The following is a 20,737-nucleotide window of genomic DNA, read 5'->3' as shown; positions in this document are numbered from 1 at the left end:
GGTGTTTTGAAATAAGTCCATTGTCTTTTGTGTTGTCAAATAAGTTATTTTCTGCTAAGTTATTTGGCTCAATTACTATTTCATAATTGAACTTTTAATTGGGGTTTTAACTATTATAATTTAAATAATTTAAATTTTTTTATAAAATAATATATTTTTTAATTAATTTATTAGACTTGTAAAAATAAAATAGTATTATTCTCCTACGATACATCGTATTTGAAAGTTTTAAACGTATATATCTCAAAAAAAAAAATTACTCAATTTTCAACCTAAATAAGTTCAAATTGATAGAAACATCACAAAATTGTGTTGTTATTAAGTTTTTTTTAAAACAAATATTAAATCTATTTATCTTTAAATTTTATCAAATCTTTTATTAAATTATACATTTTTTAGTTACTCATCTTACCTTTGAGTTTTTGACAAATTAAAATGCGTAAATTTTGAAAATAATTTAATTTAAAAAAATAAGATCAAAGTGTTTCTAAATATCAATTTATTTAAAAACGCAAAAATTTAATTAGAAAAATAAAATTGATCCTTTCAAAATAAAAGGATGATTTGTCCATTTGAAAAGAAATTCACAGTTCTGAGTCTTATTCGATAAAAATGACTCAAATTAAAATTAAACCTAAGTTATTTATGCTATTATTATTAGGGTCGTGGAAAAAAACAAGAAAGTCAATTATCGAACTGAATCGGTAGTTTATTGGTTTCATTTTATCGGTTTATTGGTTCTAACGGTTCTAGTTAACCGGATTTTTTTACCGATTAAAAGGTTCAGTTTTCAGTTGAATTATTTTTTTACCGGTTTAATTTATAAATCGGTAATAATTTAATTATATATTTATATTATATATATATTATAATATTTATATTAGATTTTTTAAAAATATTACATATATTATAATATTTAATAATTTATATATATATATTAGTTATTTTTTAAATATTATATATATTATAATATTTTATAATTTATATATAATAACAAAATTTGATAAAGAAACACACCAGCCGTTTTGAAAAAATTATAGAGTTTGCTCTTGGTTTTTATATAATTTAACTTCAGTCTTAAATTAATATTTTATTATTATTTACCATAAACTTGGACATGTCGAATTAATAAAATTTATTTAATAAATTTAATACTTAATTTAAAAAATTGAATTATCGGTTTCGATTAAACTCTTTTAACCGACCTAAACCGGTAGAATCAGAACCGGTAAAACCAATACCAATATTAGTTGGTTAACCGATTTTTAAAATAAAGCGCAAATCAAACTTAACTATAACTGTTGAACAATCTCCTTATGCTCACTTAAATTTTTGATCTGTATCGACTCCGATTTTGTTTTCGAAAGAAAATAAATATCAATATCAATTTCTTCAAATTTTTGCAATAATAAATTAAATAATGATTCGCCACTTATCGGGATTTTGACAAAAACAAGTTTTTGTACTTAAGAGTCGCCACTTATTCTTTCATTCATCAATTTAATGATTCGTTTAAATCAACATTTATGCATAACCTTTTTATCATGACTGGAGTCAGATGATGATCATGATTATACACAATTTTTGTTTCTCCTACTGTGCTGTGCTGATTATTCATGGAGATTGGAGATTATGACATTTTTGTGTATTTGTTCTTCCAGATCAGCGCCTCCCATTCTCGAGAGCTCTGCCAGTTGATCGTCCGTCCCATTTGCCGCCGCACTCTATCGATTAAGGTATGTCGCTGCAACAATCTTAATTATAGTTTTGGTGTATTGTTTTAGATAGATGGATGACTTTTATTTTGGCATGCAATATCTATGTTTATGACAATGGAAGAAAAGTACTTACCCTGTTTCCAATTGGTGATGATTAGAACAAATTTAGGTAACAACAGGAAATCAGTGATTACTCTGTTTATTTCTTCTTCTTCACCAATGACTTTTAATTTAAGATTATTATGTTTTCCAGTTCTTTGTTAATTTATTAACTAAGTAAACAAACATGTCCTTAAGTGTTATTCTCATCTTATCTGTCTTGTTTTCTTATTTCCCTCCTATACTTCACTCTTCCCTTCTTTAATAATATTAAAAACAAATTGAGTTGACGTTAACTACGTACTGTTTGTTTATAATAGGATTAGTTTAATGTATGGAGGGGAAGTACACTTATATTAATTGCTTGTATTTTGAGAAACCCATGTGCAGAAGAAATAAGTCATAATAGAGAACAAAAATGACAACCAGAAATGACAATTTCTCTGATAACTTCTTTGCGTTTGAATTGTTGAATTAGGTTGCATATAAATTTCAATTCTTGCTGTTTGAAATTGCCATTGTCTTTGCTGCCGCGTATAGTAGTTTACACTTCAAAATCCAGGTTAGTTCTTATTTACCATCAATGTTGTATGTTAGGTTAGTGGATAATTTGTATGTTAGGTTAGTGGATAATTTGTATGTTAGGTTAGTGGATAATTTGTATGTTAGGTTAGTGGATAATTTGTATGTTAGGTTAGTGGATAATTTGTATGTTAGGTTAGTGGATAATTTGTATGTTAGGTTAGTGGATAATTTGTATGTTAGGTAAATTATTTGAATGTTAGATTATTGGATTGGTAGATTAATAAATGATTTGTATGTTTGATTATTGATGTTAGGTTGTTGGATTAATAATTTGTATGTTAGGTTAGATGGAAATTCCAGACAAAACATGGATGACTATATTTCGTACCGATCCTAAATATAGTGAGGGGGTTGACAAATTCATAGAATTTGCTGAAAGGTCTACGGGTAGATCATCGATTGCATGTCCTTGTGTAAGGTGTGCAAATCGAGTATATGAGAATAAGAGTGTGGTTAGATCCCATCTTATTGTATACGGAATAAGACAAAATTATGGTTTTTGGTATTTTCACGGTGAAAAGAGATCAATTGGACGTCAACTTGTAAATGTTGTTACTGAGAATGTGGAGGAAGATGAATCAGATGATGAAATTGAAGACGAACCGATCAATGAACCACCAAATAACGAGACTAATATCATGGAAGACGAACCTGTTGAAGTTTGTGAGGATCATCTAATGGAAGATGTTATTGCTGAGGATCATCTAATGGAAGATATTATTGCTGATTTGTACCCTAATGTCAACATTGATAGTGAACGGCCGAGTGAAAATGAGCCTCCCGTTGATGATGCTAATACGTTTTACAAATTGTTGGACGATTCGAAACTACCTTTGTATGAAGGTTCTCGCATTTCCAAAGCCTCAACTCTTCTTAAACTTCTTCACATCAAGAATGTAGGTCAGTAGACAAACACGTCATTTGATTTATTGTTGAGTTTATTGAAGGAGGAAATACTGCCAATTCATAATCAACTACCGAATTCGTATTATGAGTGCAAGAAGTTCATTAAAGACATGGGCCTATTGTACGAAACAATTGACGCGTGTAAGAATGATTGTATGCTTTTTCGTAAAGAGGATAAGGATTTGCAGCAATGTAAAGTTTGTGGGCTTTCTAGGTGGAATGTCAATAAATCTAATGGTGCAATTCGAACGAAGGTGAATGGTAAGTATATACCCAACAAGTCACTGCGCTATTTTCCATTAAAACCGAGGTTGCAAAGATTATACATGTGTTCCAAAACTGCTCCACACATGACTTGGCATAAAGATAACAATCCCGAAGATGATGTGTTGAGGCATCCTGCTAATTCAATGACATGGAAGACCTTTGATAACTTGTACCCAAATTTCTCAACAGAACCTCGAAATGTGCGACTTGGTTTGGCTAGTGATGGTTTTCAACCTTTTGCTAGCGGAAAAACATCGTACTGCATTTGGCTCGTTATTCTCATCCCTTACAACGTCTCTCCTACCACATGTATGGATAAAAACAATTTTCTTCTTTCAATGCTCATTCCAGGACCCAAAAGTCTCGGTGATTGTATTGACGTATTTCTAGAGCCACTTATTGAAGAGTTGACGGAATTGTGGAATACCGGTGTGAAGACATACGATGCAAGCAGAAAATAATATTTTAATTTACGGGCAGCTCTTATGTGGACTATTAATGATTTCCCGGCTTATGCAAATTTGTCTGGATGGAGTACAAAGGGTAAATTGGCATGTCCGTCTTGTAATCAGAACACCGCTTCTTTGAGGTTAACAAATTGCCAGAAGGAGTGTTACATGAATCATCGACGATTCCTCTCGTCTAATCATCGATGGCGCAAAGAGACCGATACGTTTGACGGGCATACGGAGCATAGAGATCCTCTTGTACTATTATCGGGTTCCGAAATTCAATTGCAAGCGCGAGATCTAAAGGAAATTTGTTTGACAAAGTACCTGCCTAAGAAAACGAAAGTTATACATGAATCCCGAGGTGATAATTGGAACAAATTCAGTATATTCTTTCAATTGCCTTACTGGAAATCTTTGATGTTGAGACATAATTTGGATGTAATGCATATTGAGAAGAATATATGTGATAGTTTGTTGGGAACTTTAATGAATTTCAAAGAAAAGACCAAGGATGGAATTAAAGCAAGGAAAGATTTGGTCATAATGAACATAAAACATTCCTTACATCCGGTTGAAGTTGATGGTGTTCTTCGGTGTCCGCCGGCCCCCTATGCATTGTCCTCAGAACATAAGAAACGTTTATGTCAGTTTTTGAAAGATATTAAAATGCCCGACGGTTTTTGTTCAAATATTGGGGCGTGTGTAAACATGGAGGAGAAAAAAATATCAGGATTGAAGAGTCACGATTGTCACATTCTATTACAATATCTCCTTCCACTAGCTACACGTGGCCTACTTCCCGATGATGTGTACGATGTCGTGGTGAATTTAGCAAGGTTCTTTCGGTTGCTTTGCCAAAAAAGTTTACAACGCGGGCAATTGGAAACATTACATGACGACATTGTCTTGACACTTTGCAAATTGGAGAAGATCTTTCCACCTTCTTTTTTTGATATAATGGTGCATTTGCCAGTTCATTTAGCTTTTGAAGCTTGTCTTGGAGGGCCCATTCAGTATCGATGGATGTATCCAGTTGAACAATATATGAGCACACTCAAGAAATACCTTAGGAACAGGAACTTTCCAGAAGGTTCAATCAGCGAGAGTTACCTTTTGAATGAGAGTATGAGCATGTGTGCCCGATATTTGGACGATCAAGAGTCAAATGATGAATCCATAAATACAAGTACAACATTCTCCATTTTCATCACTATGGAAGACTTATCTAATGGCACATCCTACACATATGAACCGGGTGATCGTGAGCGTGCTCATTGGTACATTTTAAAAAATTGTCGCGAAACTGAAGAATGTTATAAGTAAGTCCATTAATGTCATTATGAGGTATGATTTAAGTAATAATTTAATCTGTCATTTGCGCAGCGATTTCGTTCAATCATGCCCTCCTAATATTTCCAATGAGGCTCTGGATAAACAATACGTTAGATATTTCCAAGAAAGAGTAAGTAATCGTCTCAACAATTTTCTTTTTTAGTAGATGAAAATTAGTTTAACAATAATTTCTAATGAATATATAGGTGGAGCAACTAACCGATCAATCCGATAGGACAACGAATCTTAAGATTTTAGGACGTGGGCCTACATTGTATGCAAAGAAATATAACTCGTGCAAAATAAATGAGTACAAGTTTAACACTGAAAAACATGACGAGAGCTTGACTACCCAAAATAGCGGGGTTTTGGTTGTTGGTAATAATAGGACCGAGACTATTAACTACTATGGAGTGATCAATGAAATCATAGAAGTGATATTCTTTTGTGGAAGACGAGTGATTCTTTTCAAATGCAAATGGTTTGATGTTTATCACAAAGATCGGGGCATTAAAGTTGATAAGTATGGTTATGTTAGTATAAATATCAACAAGATTCTACAGACTCAATTAAATGAACCATTCATAATGGAAAGCCAAGCACAACAAGTCTTTTACTCTACAGATATGGCATCAAGGCTTGAATGGAAAATTGTGACACCAATAAATCCCCGTTATTCTAATTAAGGTTGAATTATTTTCTATGAAGGGTTACTTGTAAATTTGTCTTATAAACATTACATTCAATATTTGCAGCTATCATGGCACCTAAAAGAATGCAAGGTAAGAGTTTAAGCAGCGCGCTACACAACCTTGTACAAAGGACCGAGGAGCATTCAGAAGATCCCGTGCAATTGTGTAACTCTATCGGGGAAATTGATTTGGACCTTGATGATGTCATGAATGTTGATAGTGTACCCAACACTATCCCCGGTGATGATGATGATGATGATGAGACACAGCCCCCGTCTAAGGAGCAAGATGGAGGTACTTGTGTTTTTGCTTAAGTTAGTTGTTGTGATCCTATATAGTTTTTTGTTTAATTTTAGGATCTATTTTGAGAAGAAGACGGGGCAAGAACAAGAATAAAGTTGTTGGTAGATTGCAAGCGGGGCAAAAGATGACTCTTCAATTTAACCCTGTTGATGGTGAACTAATGTGCGAGAATAGGACAGCTTGGTCGAGGCATATTGGGAGTGTCATTCGAGACTCCAATGCACTACCTCATAGGACTTTGCGTTGGTCGGACCTGAGCTCCACACAGCTAGATCACATATGGATGGCTATCACGGTAACTTTTTATATTATTAAGTCCATTATGTATTCAACACAATCTATAATCGTATTTTAATGTTCACTATTTAGGATCCTTTCGTGGCTGTGGGGGATGACATCAACAACTATCGAAGACAAAGTTTATTTCAAGCCAACAAATTATGGGATAGATGGAGATGTCATTGGAACACCATGTACATTAAAGCTCGTGAAGGTAACGAGCAAGCGATTAGGGCAAATCCCCCTCCCGATATCGAAATTAGTGATTGGAATTATCTACTTGATCGTCGCTTTCTCACGCCGAAATTCAAGGTAAATTAATGTTTTTATAAATAGCTCTTACATTAATCATTCATTAAACACAAATGTTTTCTTATTTGCAGAAAACAAGTGCTGTGAATGCGCAAAATAGGTCGCATGTTGTGTACAAGAATCACGCGGGCAGCATCTCATTTTCGCAAGTGGAGAAGCAAATGGTTCGTTTTATCATTGAATAACAAAGTTTATAATGTTATTACGTTTTTATTAATTATTAAATTTGTACAGGAGAAGACTACCGGTACGTCGCCTAATTTTGCGGAATTATTTCTGCACACTCATACAAAGAAACCGACTCTACAAGATCCAAATCCGGAGGTTCCCCCTATTATTCAAGAAAAAGTTGTAAGTCGTGTTTATTAGTTATATTTCTTTTATTTATTTTATGTATGTATGTAATCAAATGTAATTTGTGTTTGTAGACTGTCTTGCGAACTGCTATAAAAGAAGACCCGAATAGAAATGAATTGCAGTTGGCTGAGTGCGCATTCGGGTCTCAGGGATATGGGTGAGTTGTGGGTTTGGGCTCCGGTGTAACACCTAGATCTTTTAGACCTGATGCTCGTGGTGGTACTATCACACAGCGCAGTGACACGCAAAACGTACTTTTACTTGAGGAGATATAGAGGATGCGAGAGGAGCGTGAAGCTGAGAAACTTCAGTCACGGAGAGAGCGCGAAGAAGCCTTAATCGAGCGTCAAATAGAGCGTGAGGAAGCACAAAGGCAGCGTGAAATGGAGCGCGAAGAGTTATTGATGCAGCGTGAAGATGAACGTGAAGAAGCTCGAAGGGAGCGTGAGAGAATGCGGGATGAGATGCTTGAGATGAGATCGACGATGAACTTCTTATTATCCAGGATTCCCCGTGATCAACTTCCACCTGCCCCTCCCACTCGAGATGATGCCCCTCCTACTTAGAGATGATCCCCTTCCACTTGATCGTCGCTTTCCCACTTCAATTCTAGTTAGTTGAAATGTAATTTGAAATACGTTAATTAATGGTTTTTGTGAATTTGTGATATGATTGTAGTTTTTGGATGGATTATAGTTTTTGGATGGATTGTAGTTTGTGGATGATTATTGTTTTGAATTAATGATTGTAGTTTTGGGTTTTTGGTTATTGATGATTGTGTGCTTTTTGGTTTTTGGTTATTGATGATTGAGGTTTTAAATAGGTAAAAATTTGTAAAAAAAAACTATTAGGGTTTAGTAACGGTTAAATAATTTCAAAAACCGTTACTATAAATCTAACTGTAACGGTTTAACAAATAAAAAACTGTCACAGAAACAACACGAGCATCTGTAACGGTTTTCGAAAACCGTTACAGATACTACAGTCTATCAGTAACAGTTTTTAGCCGGCTAAAACCGTTACTGTTGTTCCATTACTATCTGTAACGGTTTTCTAAAACCGTTACAGATGCTCGTGTTGTTTCTGTGACGGTTTTTAGGCGGCTAGAACCGTTACTGTTATTCCATGACTATCAGTAACGGTTTTCGAACGCCGTTACTAATACCTGTGAAGTTTCTGTAACGTAATTTTTAGTAACGATTGGTAACGGTTTTATATGCCGTTACAAATAAGTTTCAGTAACGGCGTTCGATGCTTTCAGTAACGATTTTAGCCCTTACTAATACCCCTTTTTCTACTAGTGATTACAATTTAGAATAAGATAAAAGATAAATGTAAATTAATTACATTATAACGTTAAAATTATAATATTAAATAAATCACACCATTCATGAATATTATTAACAAAATTGAGTGAGTTTTAAAAAAATGACATATTTTTATACTAATAAATTATATTTTAAATATTTCTTCTCATTTTTATAATATTAAGTACTTTAAAAGATAAATATATCTTATTTTAAACTTTTAAGAGAAGACTAATATAATACCTTTAAATATGACAAATTATAGATATAAAAAATGTTTAACAAAAAATTTAACTGAAATTAATCATTAATAAATAATCAAAAAAATTTAACAATATAATAAAAAAAATCTTATAAATAAAATAAACAAATAACAATTACAGAATTAAAGGAGAGCACACGGAGTCGCTCCCGTTATGTGAGACCCAACTTTTACTATCTATGAGCTGTTTTTATGATCTTATATTTTAGAAGGTTAGCGGGACATGGGAGCCTTTCAAGATAGATTGGTCCAGTTCTTACTGTAATTCATAAGAATATATCCGAGCTTTTCCTGGCCTTTTCTCTCTTGCTTATCCGCTTTTTTATATTTAATCGGTCCACCTCATTATCAGGATCAATTTCAGATATAAAAACTTTATTATTGATCTAAAAATATTATAATTTGACACATTATAATAAATAAATATATTTATCAAACAAATTTTAGAATTAATAAAAAAAATTAATATAAAATTTAAAAAACACCATTATATTATATTACTCAACTTTTAGGTGGTACAATTTAGCTTCACAGTTACTTCTTATCCTTAGAATAAGTTGTCGAACTATAAAATGTGAAAATATTTGCATTGTTTTTATTATAAAAAAATAAAAATATATTTTTAAATATCTTAAATCAAAGATTATAATATAAAAAATATCAAAGTTATAAAAAATATGATCTTTAGGCACTTTTTATATAAAAAAAAAAAAATAAAACAATAAAAATTAACTAATAAGTTTTGATTACAAAATACAAACTACATTATCAAACTATTTGAAAAAAAAATAAGTTCTTTTAAAAGGTTAATCTAAATATTTTTAGAAAAATAAAATAAAGTTATAAAAATTTCAAAATTAATGTAATTTTCTAATTAACTTTTAATGATATGATATTTATTTTAGATTTAATATCTATCTATTTATTATTCAATTCCAAATTCAAGAAAAATAAAAAAAAAATATAATTCATATATTTATATACATAATTAATCAAAAAATATAATTAAATTATAAGATAGAAAACAAAAAGTGAATAAAAAAATAAATTAAACTTAAAATAATATTTAAGAAATTTTGATAAAAATAAAAAAAATACAAATTTGGTACATCAAATTTAAAATTACATTATTATTATAATTATTATTATTATATAATAAATGTTTGAAAATATTTAAACTTAATTTAGATATAATCAAATAAAAGTTATATTATTTTATGTCATTTTTTTTAAATCATATAAATTTTTTGATTTTTTCTATATTAAATATTATTTTATATGAGATAATAACATTTAAATTTAATAATTAAATAAATAATATTATGAGTTTATAACTATAATTTTAAAAATAATTTATTTTTATTTAAGTTATTTAAACTTAAAATAAAAATTGAGAAAATTTGATTGAAGAAGAAAGATAAAATTTAAAATTACATTATTATTATTATTATTATATAAATAATAAAGGTTATATCATTTCATATCATTTTTTTACATTATATAAATTTTTTAAATAAAAAATATTTTTTAAATTTGTAATTTTAATTATCAAAATTATTATACCCATATAAAAATATACTATTAACAAAAACATAAAAAAATAAATCTCACTCTAAAAAAATAATTAATCTTTTTTTATGTAGGGTAAATAAAGTATATATTATTATTTTTTTATATTAAATTAAATCTCTCAACTCTAATTTAATTTTATAGACATTTGTAGATTTACTGGATGTTCTTAATTTTTAAAGATGATATTATTGACTCTAATTTTTAGTTACTTTTTTTTGTTTTAATTTCTTGTGTCAAAGTGCTATGCGAATCCTTTGAATTTTTATATAATTTTGTTGATTGCTTTTTAAAAAATATTTTATTTTATGAATTATTGTTATACAATAATAAAAACAAATTCATAATCAAATAAAGATAACATTACTCTTCATTTTACGAACTTCATAAAAAACGAAATTAAAATTCATTTTATAAAAAAAAAAAAACTAACATATTCAATAGTTAATACTCGATTTTAACTTAAAAAATGAATAAATATAAATAAATTATATTGGCTTAAAAATTAATTTATCTTTTGAATGATGTTTGAAAAAAGAGGATTGTTATTAGACTTCTAAACTATTTTATTAAATATATTTTTTATTTTTATATATTTCTAAATGTAATTAAAAAATTAGAATCCTTTTTTATAGAAGGTTAATTTTTGTTAGAAAATTTTTCAACACAAAAGAAACGAAGTAATTTACTCGAAGATAAATAGAGGAGATAAACTCATACGGGATGAATGATATAATAGTATATAACACATTTTACCTATCATTGATATAGTTTGATATTATAGTTCAACATTTAAATAAGTATTTATAACCAATTTTCAAAAAATCTCTTTTTTCTAAGACCAACCTAGTCCAAAAAATTTGAAAGTAGGTCATGAAAAATTTAGATTAATAAAACTCCTTCACTAAATTATAAAAAAAATCTTATCTTGTAAAAAAGAAGATTAACCAAATGATACAAATTCTATATTTATAATAAAAAATTAAGTGAGTATTAATATATTTTATTCAATAAAAAATATATCACTACTAATAGTAACTTAATTCTAATAATAATATTAGCTTAAAAGTAAGATATATGTTTATATAATATAAAATATGTTTAGATCATATGTATATTAATTATTTTTAGTTGTTAAGGTTGACTGGATCAATTTTTTGCAATGAGTTTTAATAAATTTAGTAAAAGAATTGTTGAGACCTTTGTATTTTTCATAAAGTTAGAAGGTGTAGATATACAAGAGTCAAGACAAAAAAAATATATATTTTAGAGATAGATCACACTCGGTCACTGTGAAGATGAAACTACGCTGTAGTAGGGTAAATACCAGTATTGATAACATTCAAGAAAAATGCAGAAAAATTATCAAATAATAAAAATCTGTAATAAAAAAATATTGTCCACAAATAAATAGTTTCTTGAACAACCAAATTAAGAAAATTCTCTTAAAAAAATTCAAACTAAAAAAATAGTATTATTTAAAGAAAAAAATAAGTTAGCTCAATCAAATTTTCTTGAGACCTTTGTATTTTTTTATAAAGTGGGATAGTATTGATATACAAGAGTCAGGACAAAAAAAATATTTTAGAGATAGAACTTTGTTTGAAAGTTTAAATCACACTCGGTCATTGTGGAGATGAAACAACTGTAGTAGTGTAATAGAGTGATTACCGGTATTAATAACATTAAAAAAAATGCAGAAAATTACTAAATAATAAAAACTGTGATATAAAAAAAATATTGTCCCAAATAAATAGTTTCTTGAACAACCAAATTAAGAAAATTCTCTTAAAACAATTCAAACTAAAATAATAGTATTATTTAAAGAAAAAATAAGTTGGCTCAATCAAATACTCTTTAGACCTTTGTATTTTTAATAAAGTGAGATAGTGTAGATATACAAGAGTCAAGATAAAAATAAGAATATTTTAGAGATAGAACTTTGTTAAAAAGTTTACATCACACTCGGTCATTTTAGAGATGAAACCACGTTTTAGAAGAGTGATCACCATAACATTTAAGAAAAATGCAGAAAATTACCAAATAATAAAAACTGTGATATAAAAAAATAATATTGTCCACAAATAAATGATTTCTTAAACAACCAAATTAAAAAAATTCCCTTAAGCAAAAATATATATATATATATATATATATATATATATAAAGATTAGAGATAAAAAAAATTAGGTACGAAATTAATATATATATATATAGATTTTAGTTGAGAGAAATATTTAATATTGTTATTTAAAATATTTATTTATATATAACCACTTATTTAAAATAAATAGTCTTAACTTAACTAATATATATATAATTTTAAATTTTTATATATTATGATAAGTAGAAAGTGAAAAAAAAAATAATTAAAAAAAGAGTAATATTAAGAATTAATTAGAAAGATAAATTATGAAATAAAAAAATTTTTGAATATAAAATAATGAATTAAGATAGAAATCATAAACCTTTGTATTCATCTGTTAAACATTATTATATATTGTTATTATATATATATAAATAAATATGTTAGGTAATATTATATATTTTAATATAAAAATTATTTTATATTATTAGTGTGAAAAAATATAAATATCTATATAATAAGAGTAAGAAAAAAAATACTTAATAATTAAATTAAGAAAGATAGTTAAATATATAAAAAAAATTAATTTAAAAAATAAAGTAATTTATAGTGTTAATTAAGAGAGAGAAATTATGAATTGAGATCAAAATAATTTTGTGTATACCTCCATATTCATCTATTAAACATTATTATATATATTATTATATATATATATATATATATATATATATATATATATATATATATATATATATATATATATATATATATATATATAATATTATATATCTTTATGTAAAAAATATTAATAAAAAAATATTTTATATTATTAAAAGTTTATATAGTAAGTAGAAAAAAATACTTAATAATTAGATTAAGAAAGAGAAATATATATATATATATTATGAAAGATATTTATTCTCATATTTAAAATGCAGTAAACATCTTAGTAATTTATCTTCAACCCAAAAACTCAAACTCAAAAAAATATTCTCATAATATTCATTTTTATAATAAATTTTGATTTTTTCAATATTATCTATATATTTATCTAAAATTATAAATTGAACCCATAACAACAACTTATTAATTCTTTTAAAATTCTCATTAAATTATTTATACAACTGCATAAAATAAATTAAAAATTATTACATAAACACAAATTACATCTCACAAACAAAAATAAAATACAACAAAACAAAACAAACCTTGTTAAAATTATCATGAATTAAACATATAAATAAATTATATAAATAAATTAAAATATAAATAAATAAAATATGTAAATAAATTAAAATATAAATAAGTTATATAAATTAATTAAAAATAAACTAAAATGACTGAAATGAAAGTTTTGAAAACCTTTTGATTTAGGTTTGGAGGAGAAAGATTTTGTAGGAAAACTTAAAATGTAGTTGAGTGACCTATAATGGAGTTGTTTACTGGTGGGTTGGAGATAATCTTATATTATGAGAGAGAAAATAAGTAAGATAAATAAATTAGGAAGGAGAAATTACCTGAATTTTGTGAATGATTGTACAGTTAGAAGCTACAAAAGGAGACCGATGATGTTTTTACAGCGGCCTGAAATGATCAAATTCCTGGAAAAAAATACAAATCAGTGAAAACGGATTGTTGAAACATAACATAATACAAATTCAATTATTGAAAACATGATATTGATAGAGAAATTGAGAAGATTATGAATAGAGATAACACACGACAAAATGAGATCGACGAAATAAAATGCTCTGTATATGATTAATTATAGGAATAAAATATTTGAATGGAGTAATATATTGGTTTAATTATAGTTATATACGTTGATATAATCAATATTTATTGTTATTTGATATAATCAATATTTATTGCTAAATTCAATTAATAAATAATTATAATATGATAACTGAAATTTTTTATTTTTACATATTTTTATTAATTATAATATGATAACTGAAATTTTTATTTTTACATATTTTCATTAATTATAATATAATAATTGAAATATTTTATTTTTACATATTTTCATATTTAATATTTAATGCTAAACTGAATTAATATAAATAAAATAATTTTATAATGAATATAATATAATAACTGAAACTCTTATTATTTTTACAATTTTTTATAATTAATATTAATGCTAAATTTAATTAATAAAAAATATTAATATATATATATATAAAAGAGTAACGGACATAGATAATTATGAAACTTATTTAATAGAATTGATGAAAAAATATATATGTTATATTATTAGTGAGAAAATATATATATATGACAAAGTAAATAAAAAAATTAATTAATAAAGATAAATGAAGAGAGAGAAATATATATATCTAACACATAAAAATATCTATGATAATGTAGATCATTTTGGAAAGAGCGTGATGTACACCTCCAACATTTCAAAATTAAACATCATTATATATATATATATATATATATATATATATATATATATATATATATATATATATATATATATATATATATATATATATATATATAATTTTAAAGTTTTATATATTATGATAAGTAGAAAGTGAAAAAAAAAATTAATTAAAAAAAAGAGTAATATTAAGAATTAATTAGAAAGATAAATTATGAAATAAAAAAATTCTTGAATATAAAATAATGAATTGAGATAGAAATCATAATGAATTTATGTATAAACCTTTGTATTCATCTATTAAACATTATTATATATTGTTATTATATATATATATAAATAAATATATTATGTAATATTATATATTTTAATATAAAAATTATTTTATATTATTAGTGTGAAAAAATATAAATATTTTATAGTAAGAGTAAGAAAAAAAATACTTAATAATTAGATTAAGAAAGATAGTTAAATATATAAAAATAATTAATTTAAAAAGTAGAGTAATTTATAGAGTTAATTAAGAGAGAGAAATTATGAATTGAGATCAAAATAATTTGTGTATAAACCTTCATATTCATCCATTAAACATTATTATATATATTGTTATTATATATCTTTATGTAAAAAATATTAATAAAAAAATATTTTATATTATTAGTGTGAAAAAATATAAAAATTTATATAGTGAGTAGAAAAAAATACTTAATAATTAGATTAAGAAAGAGAAATATATATATTATGAAAGATATTTATTCTCATACTTAAAATGCAGTAAACATCTTAGTAATTTATCTCCAACCCAAAAACTCAAACTCAAAAAAATATTCTCATAATATTCATTTTTATAATAAATTTTAATTTTTTCAATATTATCTATATATTTATCTAAAATTACAAATTGAACCCATAACTGTACAACAACTTATTAATTCTTTTAAAATTCTCATTCAATTATTTATGTAACTGCATAAAATAAATTAAACATTATTACATAAACACATATTACATCTCACAAACAAAAAAAATACAACAAAACAAACCTTGTTAAAATTATCATGAATTAAACATATAAATAAATTATATAAATAAATTAAAATATAAATAAATAAAACATGTAAACAAATTAAAATATAAATAAGTTATATAAATTAATTAAAAACAAACTAAAATGACTGAAATGAAAGTTTTGAAAACCTTTTGATTTGGGTTTGGAGGAGAAAGATTTTGTAGGAAAACTTAAAATGCAGTTAAGTGACCTATAATGGAGTTGTTTACTGGTGGGTTGGAAATAATCTTATGAGAGAGAAAATAAGTAAGATAAATAAATTAGGAAAGAGAAATTACCTGAATTTTGTGAATGATTGTAGAGTTATAAGCTACAAAAGGAGACCGATGATGTTTTTGCAACTGCCTGAAATGATCAAATTCCTGGAAAAAAATACAAATCAGTGAAAACGGATTGTTGAAACATAACATAATACAAATTCAATTATTGAAAGCATGATATTGATAGAGAAATTGAGAAGATTATGAATAGAGATAGCACACGACAAAAGGAGATCGACGAAATAAAATGCTCTGTATATGAAGATATCACTCTTCTCTCTTTAGTTGAACCTTGTTTATCTAAGATTAATTATAGGAATAAAATATTTGGATGGAGTAATATATTGGTTTAATTGTAGTTATATACGTTGATATAATCAATATTTATTGTTATTTGATATAATCAATATTTATTGCTAAATTCAATTAATAAATAATTATAATATAATAACTGAAATTTTTTATTTTTACATATTTTCATTAATTATAATATGATAACTGAAATTTTTATTTTTACATATTTTCATTAATTATAATATAATAACTAAAATTTTTTATTTTTACATATTTTCATATTTAATATTTAATGCTAAACTGAAATAATATAAATAAAATAATTTTATAATGAATATAATATAATAACTGAAACTCTTATTATTTTTACAATTTTTTATAATTAATATTAATGCTAACTTTAATTAATAAAAAATATTAATATATATATATATATATATAAGAGTAACGGACATAGATAATTATGAAACTTAGTTGATGAAAAAATATATGTTTTATATTATTAGTGAGAAAATATATATATGGCAAAGGAAATAAAAAAATTAATTAATAAAGATAAATGAAAAGAGAGAAATATATATATCTAACACATAAAAAATATATATATATATATATATATATATATGATGATGTAGATCATTTTGGAAAGAGCTAGATGTACACCTCTAACATTTCAAAATTAAGCGTCATTAGATATATATAGATTTGTAAAGACACAGATAATAATGTGAAAGATGAAAATTTGCTCAAACATGCTCTTATTGGATTTTTGTTTAAATAAAAATATTGATTTTTTTTTTTATTTTATATATTTTTTGTATTTAAAAAAAATAATTAAGACATTTAAAAAATAAAAACCAGTTAAAATATAAGAAATGGAAAATAACCAAAACAAACTGTCCTTAGGTCCATTTGTAATGGAAAATTTGATCAAATGGGGTCATTCCCAAAACTAACCTCAAAACTTTCTGTTTTTATTTTTAACATTTTTTTTAAATTTGGACATTTTTACCCTTACTAACCTTCTTTTTTTCCTTCCTTTCCCTCTCATTTCACGGCACGGTTCCCCTTCACATTTCCCAAACCCAATCCCCACTTTCTCTTCCTCTTTTCCTTTCCCCCGCGACCATACCACTTTCCCTTCCCCCAACTGCCAGCCACCGGACCGGGATTATTGCCACCGCCTCTCATCTCCAACGTCGGCGACGAGACCAACCTGCAACGCCGGAGACCCAGCTGCATCACCGTGTAGAGCCGACCGACCATCATCAAAATGGGTATGTTCATTTCTTTCATTCCCATTTCATTCCCGTTTGAAATGCTGTGTCAAAATGGGTACGTTTGTAATGTTGTGTCAAAATGGGTATGTTACTGACTACCGACACAATTGTGTCCCACGATCCACGCCCCACGATCCACGATCCACGCCCCACGCCCAAGTCCACGCCCCACACACCACCCACGCCCAAGCCCACTATCCACGCCCCACCCCCACGCTCCACGCCAACCCCACTCCCCACCCCCACAATCCACGCCTCACCCACGCCCAAGCCCACGCTCCATGCCCCCACCCACGCCCAAGCCCACGCTCCACGCACCCCCACGCCCCACCCACGTCCCACGCACCACCCATGCCCCACGCACCACCCACGCCCAAGCCCACGCCTCACCCACGCCCAAGATCCCACGCCCCATGACCCACGCACCACGTTGTTTAATGGATTTCCTAGGTTTTGTTTACTACACTAACATTTAAATTTGTATCAATTGCAGATCCCAATTTATTTGTTAATTGTTTTGTCCTATATGATGGAGAGTGGAGGAAAGATGATAATGGTGTTAGTTTTTTTGACTCAAGTTCATTAGTAGGTGTGCCTCTATCCCTAAATACTACATATGATGAATTAACTGACATTGTCTATGATGCTATTGGTGTGGACAAATTGAGATATGATTTAGTGTTCAAAGTCAAGTATACTTTGGTTTGAAAACTACTCCTCCTATTGATATTCGATATGATATAAATGTGATGTTTATGTAAAAGAAATTTCGACTTCACCACACGAGCTTCGCACTCCTCTATGTGTCTCTTTAGTAGAGAAGTCACTACCTTCATACCCAACTGATGAAATCTAAAGAGAGGAGGTTCCTAAATTCCCTATATTTGAGCAAGATGTCTTACAAAGTCAAAATGACATACACCATGCAGAAGATGAAGAACAACAAGTCCCATGTTTACGTCCGAGTGAATTGGTTGCTAGTACCCCTCCTTTTGCACCCCAACCAGCCATTATCACTTCCCCTATGAGGAAAACATCCAGTCATATTAAGTTGCTTGATTCATTTGAACCAATCCAGGTTGAAACACATGCTCAATTAACCTTTGAAAACTGATTGAAAGTGGGTACGTTTTTTTAGAACAAAAAAGAACTTCAATTGAGGGTGCATAGATATGCGATGGCTAATCATTTTGAATTCAAAGTCGAAAAGTCAACAAAAGATCTTTGGTTTGTGAAATGTGTGAATGAGAACTGCAAGTGGAGATTGCGTGCTGTGAAAGGAAAATTCTAGCATATGTTTGAGATTCGAAAATTAGTAAATGAACACGCATGCTCAATTTTGACGAGGCGAGAGAATGTGAGACAAGCACCAGCATGGGTAATTGCGGAGTGCATCAAACGTAAGTACATGGACCATCACCATGACCACATGCCTAAGAAAATAATGGAAGACATGCAGACAAATTATGGGTTTAAACTGACATATAATAAGGCTTTGAGGTCCAGGGAAATGGCCTTAATGGCGGTGCGAGGAACAGTGGAGGAATCCTATGGAAAATTGCCATCATACCTGTTCATGTTGGCGAAGAATAACCCAGGTACCATAACTGACATTCAGACGGATGAGCATGGCCACTTCAGGTAAATGTTCATGTCCCTAGGCTGCTCAATCAGAGGTTTCAGGTATTGTCGTCCAGTATTGTGCGTCGATGTCAGTTTTCTTAAACACAAGATTGGAGGTCAACTATTAGTTGCGATTGTATTGGATGCGAATGAACAACTATATTCCGTTGCTTTTGGCGTCATTTATTCGGAGAATAATAACTCTTGGACATATTTCATGCAACAACTAAGAGTGACAATTGGAGTAGTCCCGGATCTCGTCTTCGTATATGATAGACACCCAAGTATTGCCAATGCATTGTCCGTTGTTTTTCCAGAAGCACATCACGATGCATGCACATACCACATCAAAATGAATATTATGGAAAAATTTAAAACCGATAATTGCCACGATGAGTTTGATATGGCTTCACGCGCATACACGGTGTCATAATTCCATCACCATTTTGACAAGATCAAGACTAAGGACCCTTGGATTGTTGCATATGTGGAACAAATAGAAGTGGAGAAATGGAGTCATGCATTTTCCCCGGTTCGCGATACAATCAAATGACAAGCAATTACGCTGAGAGCTTTAATAGTCAGTGTAGGGATGCTAGGAAATATCCCATATCGACATTGGCTGAGTATTTACGATTAACACTACAAGAATGGTTTCATAATAAAAGAGAAAAAGCTTTCAACCACACAGAACGTCTATCTTCATACTATGAAAAGTTCTTACGTGAACAAGCCGAGAAAGCCAGATTTTACAACGTTAATCCGTTTAACAGATACGAGTTTCATGTGAACGACGGTGAACATGATTTTCAAGTTGACTTCCAAACTCGAACTTGTACTTGTAGAGTATTTAATATATCTGGTCTTCCTTGTAAACATGCTCTTGTTGTTGTCCGTTCCCGGAAAACTATTCCCTATGAATACTACTCAAGGTTAGAGAATGATTGCATGTTTAATTAATTCTAAGATTTAATTTATATAACTTAAATATTATTTTTCAGGTTTTTCACAACTCAGGCGTGGTGCGTGGCATATGAGGAGACAATTTATCCAGTTTGCAATGAAGGTTCTAGGGATATTTCAGAAAATATCAAGGAACGAGTTTATTTAAAACCCCCCGTCAAGGTTAAGAAGGGTCGGACAACAACAAAGCGTAGGCCATCACAAGGTGAGCCTTATAATGAACAGAGACGGTGTAACTCATGTGGCAGTCGAGGAAATAATAGGGCAACATGCAAAGCAGTTATGCCTGCACCATCTACTGTAAGACAACAAGTATCACAACCGTCATAG

General features: G+C 28.2%; 1 protein-coding gene across 1 annotated transcript; it reads left to right on the top strand.

The window, feature by feature from the left end:
- The first annotated feature begins 7,580 nt into the window (after positions 1 to 7,580).
- Positions 7,581 to 20,737, top strand: LOC124929451. Its single transcript, XM_047469816.1, has 6 exons — positions 7,581 to 7,746; positions 18,315 to 18,513; positions 19,328 to 19,462; positions 19,505 to 19,744; positions 19,945 to 20,376; positions 20,446 to 20,737. Exons 1-6 carry the CDS (start codon positions 7,581 to 7,583, stop codon positions 20,735 to 20,737), a joined length of 1,464 nt encoding a protein of 487 aa, XP_047325772.1.

The sequence above is a fragment of the Impatiens glandulifera genome, chromosome 1 (assembly GCF_907164915.1).
Source record: "Impatiens glandulifera chromosome 1, dImpGla2.1, whole genome shotgun sequence".
In the NCBI taxonomy this organism is placed as follows: domain Eukaryota; kingdom Viridiplantae; phylum Streptophyta; class Magnoliopsida; order Ericales; family Balsaminaceae; genus Impatiens; species Impatiens glandulifera.
The sequence above is the reverse complement of the archived record's forward strand: the minus strand, read 5'-3'. Positions and strand labels throughout refer to the sequence as shown.

Excerpts from the sequence above, each read along its gene's own strand:
- LOC124929451 (XM_047469816.1), top strand. The coding sequence starts at position 7,581 with ATGCGAGAGGAGCGTGAAGCTGAGAAACTTCAGTCACGGAGAGAGCGC. Across the intron at positions 7,747-18,314 it reads TGAAGAAGCTCGAAGGGAGC|ATCCCAATTTATTTGTTAAT; the intron begins GTGAGAGAATGC and ends TATCAATTGCAG. Across the intron at positions 20,377-20,445 it reads CCCTATGAATACTACTCAAG|GTTTTTCACAACTCAGGCGT; the intron begins GTTAGAGAATGA and ends ATTATTTTTCAG.